Source organism: Equus asinus, chromosome 4, assembly GCF_041296235.1.
Source record: "Equus asinus isolate D_3611 breed Donkey chromosome 4, EquAss-T2T_v2, whole genome shotgun sequence".
Lineage (NCBI taxonomy): Eukaryota > Metazoa > Chordata > Mammalia > Perissodactyla > Equidae > Equus > Equus asinus.
In genome coordinates, this window is record NC_091793.1 from 19,682,865 (window position 1) to 19,694,887 (window position 12,023).

The following is a 12,023-nucleotide window of genomic DNA, read 5'->3' on the forward strand; positions in this document are numbered from 1 at the left end:
CAGTACAGACCTGGGGGGTGAAGGTCACTCAGGAGGAGGCAGGTGAGATACGGGGAGGTGAGGATGTCTTCTGGGGATGAGGCGGTGACATCATTGGGGAGGGTGAGGCTAATGTGACAGGTGGGTGACAGGATCAAGTCCAAAGACCCCTGGTTCTTCCTATACCATGCTGAGGAGTCAGGCTGGTAGTGGGGACACACTGTCTCTCCCCAACCCCACCGAGGGTAAGCACACGGAGAGGACAGCAGGGACAGACCCACTGTGCCACCCCTGCACTGACCTTCCCTGGCTCCTCCCTGCACCATCTGGCAGCATGGTCATGTCAACAGGTAGGCTCAGAGCAGAGGGCAAAGGTCAGTCTCAGTTCCCTTTATAAAGGGCCCAGGCTGGTCACACCCTCAGGGTTGGTGACAGTGACCTGCCTGGCCTGGTCCTGGTGCCTGGTGTGGTGAGGGGCCCCAGTGTATCCAGAGGACTCCAGTGTGCACTGAGGCAGCCATGGGGCTGCTGACCTGGGATAAACTGGGACCTGTGGCTGTGGCCGTGGCCATCTTCCTGCTCCTGGTGGACCTGATGCACCGGCGCCAACGCTGGGCCCCACGCTACCCCCCAGGCCCCATGCCCCTGCCTGGGCTGGGCAACCTGCTGCAGTTGGACTTCCAGGACACGGTTTCCAGCTTTACTCGGGTGAGGAAGGTCGAGGTGGGCACAGAGGTGCTGAGGACCATACATGTCAGCAGACAGTGGGTGGGGGTGAAGCCACAGGCTGGACAAGGAGCTGGTGGAAAGGAGGAGGCAGGTGTGAGAGGCCTCCTGGGGGAGGGCAGCTGGGCAGGGCCTGGGGGACAGTTTGAATTTTCCCATCAAAGGTCAGAGAGGGCAAAGGCCTGGAGGGGGTGGGACTTGGCAGAGCGTTTGGGATACAGTGGGACAGAGCTTCACTTCTGTGAGCCTGAGTCCCTTCTGATGACATCAGGAGGAAAGGTCCTGAGATTGTGCGAGAGGAATCTGGTCATGAGCCCCAATGAATTCAGGAAATTGAGGTTGGGAGGGGACAGTGAGCAGGTTCAAAGCTTTTGCTGCTATGAGACCTTGGCCACCACTGACCTTTGTGAATGTCACTTTTTTCACCTATGAAATGAGATGCTAGCTTAGCCCACCCGACAATGTTGGTGACCTCTGTAAAGTCGTGGCTAGGTGGTCGGATACCTCGTGATGTCCTTCAGCATACAGGTTGTGATCCTTAGTGTCACAAGGCCAGGTAAATTCCTGGCACCCCACCGCTGCTGCGGCTAGGGATTCCCCAAGACTAGAGCCAGGAGACTGCGTCTCAAAGCTTAGGGTGGGGCAGGACTTCTCCAACGCCCTTGACCCTGGCCTGCAGCTGCGGCGCCGCTTCGGGGACGTGTTCAGCCTGCAGCTGGCCTGGACGCCCGTGGTCGTGCTCAACGGGCTGGCGGCCACTCGCGAGGCGCTGGTGCACCGCGGCGAGGACACCTCCGACCGTCCACGTGTGCCGGTGATGGAGCACCTGGGTTTCGGGCCGCACGCGGAAGGCAAGAGGAGGAGGGGAGGACAGTGGCCAGGCGGGGACAGGGCCCGCAGTGACCCGAGACCCCGCAGGGTCAAGTGGCTACAGGGTGGTGGACCTGCGGTGCAGGGAACAGTCAACGAAATTGTAGGGGCGGCAGGTGGAGGAAGGAGTCTGTGCCAAGCAAGAGTTGGGTGGGAGCTGTGGGCGGGGCGTTAAGCGAGTGGGCGGGTCCGGCCATAGGGAGCAGGAAGGGGACGTCCGGGTGGGCGGGAAGGAGGAGAATGGAGTCAGTGTGGGCGGGGTAGGGGGCGGGCCAAGACTTTCCGTGAAAGGGAAGCGAGTCGCGGTGGGCAGAGGCAAGAGCAGGACCAAGACCCGTCCCCGTGGGGAGAGCTGGCGAGCAATGTGGGAGGGCAGAGGCTGGGACCTGTCCCCAGCCAGAAGGATATGTAAAGTGGGCGGGATTTGGTGGCAAGGAGAACAAGGTTAGAACGGGCGAAACAGGGGCCAGGCTGTCCGAGCAGGTGCCACGCCTTCACCAAACCGAGCGGCAGAGAAGGGCGGGGAAGGGGGCCCAGATCTGACCTGTAGCAAAGGGGATGGCAGACCAGGCCTTGAGCAGAGTGCGCGCAGAGGCCGGGCCGGGGCACAGCTGAGCCACGCCCACGTCCGCCCCGCCCCCAGGGGTGGTCTTTGCCCGCTATGGGCACACCTGGCGGGAGCAGCGGCGCTTCTCCGTGTCCACCCTGCGCAACTTCGGCCTGGGCAAGAAGTCCCTGGAGCAGTGGGTGACCCAGGAGGCCTCGTACCTCTGTGCCGTCTTCGCCGACCAGGGCGGTGAGTGCTGGGCTGAGGGCCAGGAGACAGGGGTGGAGTCTGGGGAAGAGGAGATGGAGGCGACCCCCTGACCTGCACCGTCCCCTCCCAGGAAGGCCCTTTAGCCCCGACGCCCTCCTGAATAAAGCGGTGAGCAACGTGATCGCCTCCCTGACCTTCGGGCGCCGCTTTGACTACAACGACCCGCGCTTCCTTGAGATATTGGACCTAACAGAGGACATACTGAAAGAGCAGTCAGGCTTCCTGCCCCAGGTGAGGGGTGGAGGGGGCCAAGGAGCCCTGCAGGCGAGCTCCGTGGAGGGGGGCCTCCGCCCTGCAGTGGGCCCCCGCGGAGGACGATTTGTACAGATGGGTGTTGGGTCAGCGGGCCCAGGAGGGAGCTAAGGAGCCTCTACCTCCTTCAGTGGAAGCATCTGGACCCCCTTAGATGTAGATTTTAGGTTTATCCTCCTGGGACCCAGGCAGGAGAGAGGGTAGAGGTATGGACTTCAGGAGAAGTCAGGTCAATCATGGTGACACCTTGGGAGCGGCTGGGACTTGACTGTCCAAGGTGAACAAATGAGCAGGGGGAGGACCCAGGACCCCACATCTATGGCCTGTACAGGTGCTGAACGCGATCCCCATGCTCCTGCACATCCCGGGGCTGGTCGCCAAGGTCTTTCCTGGGCAGAGGGCCTTCATGGCCCAGCTGGATGAGCTGGTTGCTGAGCACAGGATGACCAGGGACCCGGCCCAGCCTCCCCGAGACCTGACTGACGCCTTCCTGGACGAGGTGCAGAAGGTGAGCCCCCAGGGACACAGGTGGTGGGTTGAGGGGCCCATGAGGTGAGCCCAGGTAAGATGGGGCCTTATTATCCCCCAGTGATAAGGTATCCAGGCTGATTGGTACAGAGTGGGAGGCCACTGGGGGGCTTCCTCCCCCTTTCCATGAGCCCACCCTCTCTGCATGGCCCAGGCCAAGGGGAACCCGGAGAGCAGCTTCAATGATGACAACCTGCGCCTGGTGGTGTCTGACCTGTTTGCCGCTGGGATGGTGACCACCTCAACAGCGCTGGCCTGGGCCCTCCTGCTCATGATCCTGCACCCGGATGTGCAGCGTGAGCCCAGCCTTGGGGCCCGGTGGGAAGGGCCGGGGTGGAGGGGGACAGGCTGGGGGCCCTGAGCTTCGTTTGGCCACCAGGAGCTCTGAGCAGAGGCTGGGCCCAGGCTCACAGGTCAGAGTGACCTTCTCCTCCATGTGGGCACAGCCCCTGCACAGGAGTCAGGAGGAGGGTGGGGTGCAGCCCCCTGGGTTCTGACCACTGTGGGGACGCTTGTCTGTCCAGGCCGTGTCCAACAGGAGATCGATGAGGTGATAGGGCAGACGCGGCGACCAGAGATGGGGGACCAGGCCCGCATGCCCTTCACCATGGCCGTGGTCCACGAGGTTCAGCGCTTTGGGGACATCGCCCCACTGGGCGCGCCCCACATGACATCCCGTGACATTGAAGTGCAGGGCTTCCTCATTCCCAAGGTAGGCCTGCGGCCCTCATCAGCCCAGCTCAGCTCCACCTGTCCCCTGGTAGCCCCAGTATGGCCATTGTCAGGTGGGGCCAGGATGGAACCCGAGCCATGTAATTCTCATTTCCACTGGCACCAACCCTCCAGCCTGGGTGGATGTGGGAATAAAGCAGAGGCAGGGTTGGCGGTGTACACTGGGAGCCCAGTTCCAGGGTTGGGGTGTGGGTAAGAAACACTAAAACATGCCTAAGTTTGTTGGAGGAGCCCGTGCATGCAGCACAGGTGGCAGTGAGGGCTTCCATGGGAGGCAGGTCACTTTGCCCTTCCATGGGGACAGAGAGGGTGCCGTGATCTTCTTGGGTGTTATTGACTTCAAAGAGTCCAGGTGTGTGCCAGGCAGATAGTGTGGCCCATGTGTGTTTCGTGGCAGGGTTCAGGGAGTCATCTACCCCAGACCCCACTCATGCCAGGCATCTCCTGCCAGGGTACCACGCTCATCCCCAACCTGTCATCGGTGCTGAAGGACGAGACCGTCTGGAAGAAGCCCTTCCGCTTCCACCCCGAGCACTTCCTTGACGCCCAGGGCCACTTCGTCAAGCAGGAGGCCTTCATGCCCTTCTCAGCAGGTGCCTGTGGGGAACCCGGCTCGCTGCCCCTCCTGGGGAGTCTTGGAGGCGTGGAGCCCAGGCCCCCAGGCTCACTGACCCCCATCCCCACCCACAGGCCGCCGCTCGTGCCTCGGGGAGCCCCTGGCCCGCATGGAGCTCTTCCTCTTCTTCACCTGCCTCCTGCAGCGCTTCAGCTTCTCGGTGCCTGCTGGGCAGCCCCGCCCCAGCGATCATGGTGTCTTTGGCACCCTGGTCTCCCCGGCCCCCTACCAGCTTTGTGCTGAGCCCCGCTAGAGGAGGGCAGCAAGCCCCCAACCGTGTCCCTCACGGGGCACCTGATGTCCAATAAACCATTCTGATGGCTCCAACCTGGCTTGAGTCCCACCTGAGCCCCCTGAACAGCACCCTGGGAGTGATGTGGCCTCAGCAGCCTCCTCAGGATCAGGTCCTATGCCTTCCTGATCCAGCGCTACTTGGCATTTGACCCCATTTCAGAGATGGGTATACTGAGACTCAGAAGGTGACAGCTTACCCCCAGTCACCCATGCAGACCTAACACTGGCTGCCCTGGTTGGTGACTGAGTCCATGTAGGTCTTGACTCCTGGGTGTCAGGGGGCAGGAGGAGTGTGAATGGGCTTCTGATGGAATCAGCCCATCCCGGGCCGGGTGAGCGCCCTCAGGATCAGGGATTCACTGCAAGGACTCACAGGAGTCAGAACAGCTGTTATACTCACGGTTATGGTTTTCCAGAGAAAGGATCCAGACAGAATCAGCAGTGGTCAAAAGCACGTGGGCAGAGTTCAGGAAGAGCAGGCACAAGCTTCCAGCTGTCGCTCTGAGGATTCATGCAGACAGTGCTCAGTTCTCCCAGCAGTGATGTGTGACACAAGCAGAGAGTTTGCTCACCAGGGAGTCTCCCCCAAGTCTGGGTGTCCAGGGATTTTGTTGAAAGTCAGTAACTTAGACTCGGAGAGCCCCATGGCTGACCTCAGTTACTCAGTCCCCTCTCAAGGTCCAACAGTGTAGCCCAAGGCCCCCACCATGAAGCACATTGTTGGCAGACACTGTGTGGTGTGACTAAGCCCAAGTTACAAAGACACTCTCATCCCAAGCGGGTAGGGCATGCTTCCCAGCAGCTGGTCAAGGGCCAGGCAGTTTTTTGGAATGCACAGGGATTGTAACCCTGAAAACTACTGGGTAAACTTTTTACTGCACCGCCCACCCTGCTGGTTTTTGACTCTTACAGAAAAATGGTCATATTTGTTTGAGTATCTACATTTTGTTAGTGCGTGGTGGGGGGAAACACACAACATAATATTTACCATCTCCATCATTTTTGAGTGTGCAGTTCAATGCTTTAAGTTCTCATATTGTTGTGCAACCATCACACCATCCATCTCCAGAACAATTTGCACCTTGCAGAACTAAACCTTGTCACCGTTAGACAATAACTCCCCATGCCCCCTCCCCTTAGCCCCTGGCAGCCGACGTTATCCTTTCTGTCTCCGTGAATTTGACTACTCTAGAGACCTCCCATCAGTGGAATCCTACAGTATTTGTCTCTTTGTGACTGACTTATTTCACTAAGCATGATGCCCTCAGGTTCATCGATGTTGTGGAGTGTCTCAGTATTTCCTTCCTTTTTCGGGCTGAATAATACTCCATTGTATGTATAGACCACATTTTCCTTATCTTTTCATCTGTCATTGAACACTTGGGCTGCTTCTACCTTGTAGCTATTGTGAATAATGCTTCAGTGAACATACGTACGAATGTATGTACTTTGACACTCTGCTTTCAATTTTCAATAGATAACCACTGAATTGCTTTCCACAGGAGCTGTACCATTTTACACTCCCACCAGCGGTGCACCACGGTTCCGATACTCCACGTCCTAGCCCGAACCATTTCCTGTTTTGATGCTAGTAGCCATTCTAATGGGTGAGAAGTGATATCTCACTGTGGTTTTGATTTGCATCTCCCAAATGATGAGTGATGTTGGGCATCTTTTCATGTGCTTCTTGTCCATTTATGTATCTTCTTTGAAGAAATGTCTATTCAACTCCTTTGCCCATTTTAAAGTTAGGTTGGGTATTTTGTTCTTGTAGTTGTTTTTGAGTTTTAGAAGGTCTCTGTGTATTCTAGATACTAATCTCTTACCAGATATAGTCGTGTGCCGCATAGCGATGTGTCGGTCAACAGCAGACCACAGGTCTGATGGTGGTCCATAAAATTAGTACCATACAACCTAGGTGTGTAATAGGCTACACTATCTGGGTTTCTGTAAGTACATTCTGTGATGTTCACACAACAACAAAATTGCCTATCAACACATCTCAGAACCTGTTCTCCTTCTTAAGCAGGGCATGTCTGTGAAACATTTGCAAATATTTTCTCCCATTCCATAGGTTGGCTTTTCATCTTGTTGATGGTATCTTTTGATGTGAAAAATTTTTAATTTTGATGAAGTCCAACTTGTCTACTTTTTCTTTCGTTACCTTCGCCTTTGGTGCCATATCCGTATGTCATATCCATATCTCACTTTTGAGAACATTTTGTCCTATGTTTTCTTCTAAGAATTTTCTAGTTTTAACTCTTACATTCAAGTCTTTGATCCATTTTGAATTAATTTTTGTATGTGGTGGCGGGTGAAGGTCCAACTTACTCTTTTGCATTAAGATACCCAGATTTCCCAGCAACATTTGTTGAAAAGACTGTCCTTTCCCCATTGAATGGTGTTGGTACCCTGTGTCGAAATCATTGGACTGTGGATGAGGGTAGGTTTCCGGTCCTTCTATTCTCTTCCGTTGGTCTGTGTCTCTGTCTTTATGCTGCTACCACAGTGTGTTGATTACTGTAGCTTTGTAGTAATTTTTGAAATCAGGAAGTATGAGTTTTATTCTTCCTTTTCAAGATTGTTTTGGCTATTTGGGGTCCCTTGAGATTCCATATGAATTTTGGGATCAAGTTTATATTTCTGCAAAAATGTCATTGGGATTTAGATAGGGACGGCATAAAATCTGAAGATCACGTTGAGTGGTCTGGATGTCTCTCCCATATTCAGTCTTCCAATCCATGGACATAGGATGTCTTTCCATTTTCTTGTGTCTTCTTTAACATCCTTCAGCAGTGTTTTGTGGTTTTCATGGTAAAGTCGTTCACCTCTTTGGTTAAGTTAATTCCTAAGTATTTTATTCTTTTTGATGCTATTGTAAATCAAAGTGTTCTCTTAATTTCAATTTTGGATTGTTCATTGTTAGTGTAGAGAAATACAGCTGGTTTTTGTGCATTGACTTTGTATCCTGCTACTTTGCTGAATTTGTAAGTTCTAACATGTTTCTTTGGGGAATCTTTAGTTTTTTCTACATACCATCTCATATCATCTGCGAACAAAGATAGTGTCAGTTCTTATTTTCCAGTTTGGATGCCTTTTATTTCTTTTCCTTTCCTAGTTGCCCTGGCTATGACCTTCAGAGCTCTGATGAATGGAAGCAGCAAAAGTGACCATCTTTTCTTTATTCCTGATGTTAAAGGAAAGGTTTTTGGTTTTTACAATTCGCTATCATGCTTGCTGTGGGTTTTTCATATATGGCTTTTGTTATGTTGAGGTAGTTTCCTTCTTTTCCTAGTTTATTGAGTGTTTTTAACACGAAAGTGTGTTGAATTTTGTCAAATTCATTTTCTCTGTCAATCGAGATGATCATGTAGTTTTTGTTCTTCATTCTGCTAATGTGGTGTATAACATTGACCAGTTCTCGTATGTTGAAACTTTCTTGAATCCATTAATAAACCCCACCTGGACATACTCCTTTCCCACCTGTATAATCCTTTTAGTAGGCTGCTCAATTTGGTTTGCTAATATGTTCTTGAGGATTTTTTCGTCAATGTTCATATGGGATATAGGTCTGTCATTTTCTTTTCTTGTAGTGTCTTTCTCTGGCTTTGAAATCAGGGTGATGCTGGCCCCATTGAATGGGTTCGGAAGTGTTCCCTCCTCTTCCATTTTGTGGAAATGTTTGACCAGGATTGGTGTTAGTTCTTCTTTAAACATTTGGTAGAACTCAACAGTGAAGCCCTCAGGTCAAGGGCATTTCTTTTTGGGGAGATTTTTGATTACTTATTCAATTTCCTTATTAATTAAAGGTCTATTCAGATTTTGTATTTCTTTATGATTCATTCCTGGTAGCTTGTCTGTTTCTAGAATTTGTCCATTTCATCAACAGGTTATTCAATTTGTTCGCATATAGTTGTTCACAGTACTCTCTTATAACGCTATATTTTGGTGGAAAAAGTAGTAATGTGCCCAATTTCAATTCGGACGTTAGTAATTTGAGTCTTCTCTCTTTTTTTTTTTTAGTCCCTCTAGCTAAAGGGTTGTCAGCTTTGATCTTTTTGAAGAGCCAACTTTTGGTTTAATTGGTTTTCTCTATTATTCATCTAGTCTCCATTTCCTTTATCTCTGCTCTATAACATTCCCTTCATTCTGCTCCCTTTGAGTTTAGGTTGCTCTTCCTTTTCTAGTTCTTTGAGATGTAGAGCTAGGAAATTGATTTGCTATCTGTAATAATGTAGCCATTTACAATTAGAGACTTCACTCTGAACAGGACTTTTGCTGGATTCCATAAGTTTTGGTATATTGTGTTATCGTTTTCATTCATTTCAAGCTATTCCGCTTTCTCTTATGATTTCTTCTTTGACCCATTGGTTGTTTATGAATGTGTTGTTTAATTTCCCCATATTTGTGAATTTTCTAGTTTTTCTTCCGTTATTATTTCTAGGCTGTGGTGGACGAATATCCTGATCACTATGAAGCCAATCCAGAAGTGCAGATCAGCCACTTCATCTGGAAAGTTCCACATGGCACTTAAAGGAGGGAAGGAATAATCCACCTTCTCAGTTTAAAGAGAACTTTTCATTAGTTTCCTCATTTTGCCCTACTCCATCTTGGACTATGTTCTTGGTGACCAGAGGCATTACAGGTGCTTTCTGTTGTCCCAGCATAATTTTCCCCTTTGGGAACATCCCTGACACAAATGGCCACAACTCGCACCAGATGAGACCCAAGCTCGGTGCAGTGTCAGCATGTAGCCTCACCCTCTGTTTTATTTTCATTTCAGCTAATTACATAGAGCATTACCGTAGGATTGTATATTCGCTTCTTTTGGAGGGTTGCGGGGTTTTTTGCCTTTTTTTTTTTTTTTTTTGCATTTCCTTACACATGCAGTGAGCTAACCCCTCCAAGGTTGTGCCCTCTATCATGTCAATTCCAGAGGTAACTTTTCCCTCCGGTAACTGACCACAATGCAGCTGTGCGTCATGCTACAGTCATGCAATAACCATTCGGCTGAAGGTTCATCAACCTCCACCACCATTCTTTTCTTCCCCAAACTAAGCCTTCACCATGTTCCATTAGGTCAAGATTATTCTATTGAATGCCACTGTTGAAGCCAAGTGTGTCTGGGGTTTCCCAAGACCATCGTATATTCAATCATTTCCCAGAGGACTCACAGACTTCAGAAATGCTGTTATATACAAGGTTACTGTCTTAGTCTGCTTGGGATGCTAGAACGAAACACCATAGAATGAGTGGCTTACAAAGTACAGACATTTATTCCTCACAGTTCTGGAAGCTGACGGCTCCAAAATCAAGACTCTGGTAGATTTGATGTCTTGTTAGGGCCCAATTTCTGGTTCATATACAGTCAGCTTTTTTACTGTGTCCTCACCTGGCAGAAGGGTCAAGGAGTCTCTGTGGGCTCTCTCTTATAAGGGCAGCAATCCCATTCACAAGCACACCACCCTCATGATCTAATCAGCTTCAAATGCCCCACTAACAAATACTTTCACGCTCGGGTTTAGGTTTCCACATATGAATTTAGGGGACAAAAACATTCCATTTACAGCAGCTATGGTTAATTACAGTGAAAGGATACAGATTAAATCAGCAAAAGTAAAAGGCACATAGAACAGGCAGACAGAGACACAGGAGAGCCTGGCACAGGTTTCCATTTGTCCTCTCCCAGGGGACTCATACGGACAGTGCTTAACACCCCACCAATAAAGTGTGAACGTACACAGAACATTGTCAGTCAGAGAAACACAACTGAGACTCAGCGTCCAGTGATTTTACTGAGGTTGGTGTCGCAGGCGTGGAGCACCTCTGTGGCTTACAGGAGTTACAAAGTTTCCAGCCCCTCCAGAGGCCAGACAGATACAGGGAGATGAAGGGTCCCCATCACATGTCACACTGTTAGCATGAATGATCTGGCATGGCCTGAGGCTCCAGGAAAACAGAGACATGGTGATCTGGCAGAATATTCCCAGGGTCATCTCCCTGGGGCTGGTGAGGGGCCAGTCACTGCTTTACAGTGTGCAGGATTTGAACCCTCCAAACGTGCAGACTTTACCAATTGGTACAAGGAAGTCACCTGGCCTGGATGCCCTCATCCCAGCCCCTACACTACCCACCCCAAAAAGGGCCAGGAGCTCGGCCAGCGCTCTCAAGTCTGCTGTCCCACTTCATCTATGACACCCCAATAGGTTGGGAACTCAGGGACGGCTGGGAAGAGATGTGCCAGGTTAACACCCAGGCTCAGTCCTCCAGGTGCCAGCACCCTCCCTGGGAAGCCTGATGGCAGTCCAGGAGTGAGCACCTCCCTGAGCCTCTTAGTTACCCCAAGATCAGAAGGGCTCCCATTCCCAGGCCCTCAAGGATGATAATAGGTATCTTCCCAGTAGTAGCTGCCTCGCACAGCTAGGGTCGCAGGAGGACACTAGTCTGGGCTCCAACCCATAACACGACCCTTTGAGTGGCCCGTGAAGGCTGGGCTCTCAGGAGGCTTGGCCAGGGGCAGAGAATGAGCCCTTTGGGCCACAGGCACGCCCTAGGGACATGGGTCAGCCTTGGACCCATGTGAGAGTCAGATGGCCAGAGCAGATGGAGGCTACATGGGGAACATGGAGGAGGACCCCAGACTCTCATCCTTGCTCTCCCAGGGCACTCTGTGACTCTGGGCCACTCACACTCTGCCCTGGCCCATGTTTCCCTTTCAGCCCATGAGATGATTTTTACCAAATTGCATCTGGGTCGTGCATTCCTGCTCCAACTCTGGAACCATGACCTTGTTAGCATGGAGCCCTGGCTAAGGGCTGGGACTGCCATCCTCTCCACCAGTCCCCACCCCTACAGTTGACTGGCTCTGGACTGAGCACACCGATAGTGCCCAAGATTTCTGTCCGCTTACCTGAGTCAGGCAGACCCCCTGGTGCCTTTAGGTAACAGCTTGGGGACCACAGGTGCTCAGGGCCAAAGCAGCCCCTCCACACCTCTAATGCCAGAGGAGCCCACCCAACAGCATCCCAGCCAGGGATTACACAAGCGTCTTCCAGGCACCCTCATGGCAGGGAGCTCCCAGCTCTCAGCACTCAGGGAACTTGGTGTGCCCCTTGGCACTGAGTCAGAAAGCCAGCAGGGCCCCCTTCAGCCACTCCAGAGTGTCCACTGTTGAGTCAGGGCTTGGAGGGAGGAGGGGGAGTTCCTGCA

The 12,023-nt window shown here is 51.8% G+C and overlaps 1 protein-coding gene across 2 annotated transcripts; it reads left to right on the top strand.

Moving 5' to 3' along the window:
- Positions 1-389: 389 nt before the first annotated feature.
- LOC106845104 (cytochrome P450 2D14-like) lies at positions 390-4,847 on the top strand. 2 transcript variants are annotated; one of them, XM_070506783.1, is made up of 9 exons: positions 390-687; positions 1,385-1,556; positions 2,219-2,371; positions 2,463-2,623; positions 2,976-3,152; positions 3,327-3,468; positions 3,697-3,884; positions 4,302-4,497; positions 4,595-4,847. In XM_070506783.1, exons 1-9 carry the CDS (start codon positions 499-501, stop codon positions 4,771-4,773), a joined length of 1,557 nt encoding a protein of 518 aa, XP_070362884.1. In that variant the 5' UTR covers positions 390-498; the 3' UTR covers positions 4,774-4,847. The 2 variants fall into 2 exon arrangements, with proteins under 2 accessions (XP_070362884.1, XP_044634439.2); XM_044778504.2 differs by having other exon boundaries at positions 4,356-4,497.
- Positions 4,848-12,023: the final 7,176 nt, after the last annotated feature.

What these genes read in the sequence shown, in the direction of transcription:
- LOC106845104 (XM_070506783.1), top strand. Translation starts at nt 499, where the DNA reads ATGGGGCTGCTGACCTGGGATAAACTGGGACCTGTGGCTGTGGCCGTG. An exon ending in AGTCAGGCTTCCTGCCCCAG is followed by an intron (nt 2,624 to 2,975) that starts GTGAGGGGTGGA and finishes TGGCCTGTACAG; the next exon opens with GTGCTGAACGCGATCCCCAT. An exon ending in CCTGCACCCGGATGTGCAGC is followed by an intron (nt 3,469 to 3,696) that starts GTGAGCCCAGCC and finishes TTGTCTGTCCAG; the next exon opens with GCCGTGTCCAACAGGAGATC.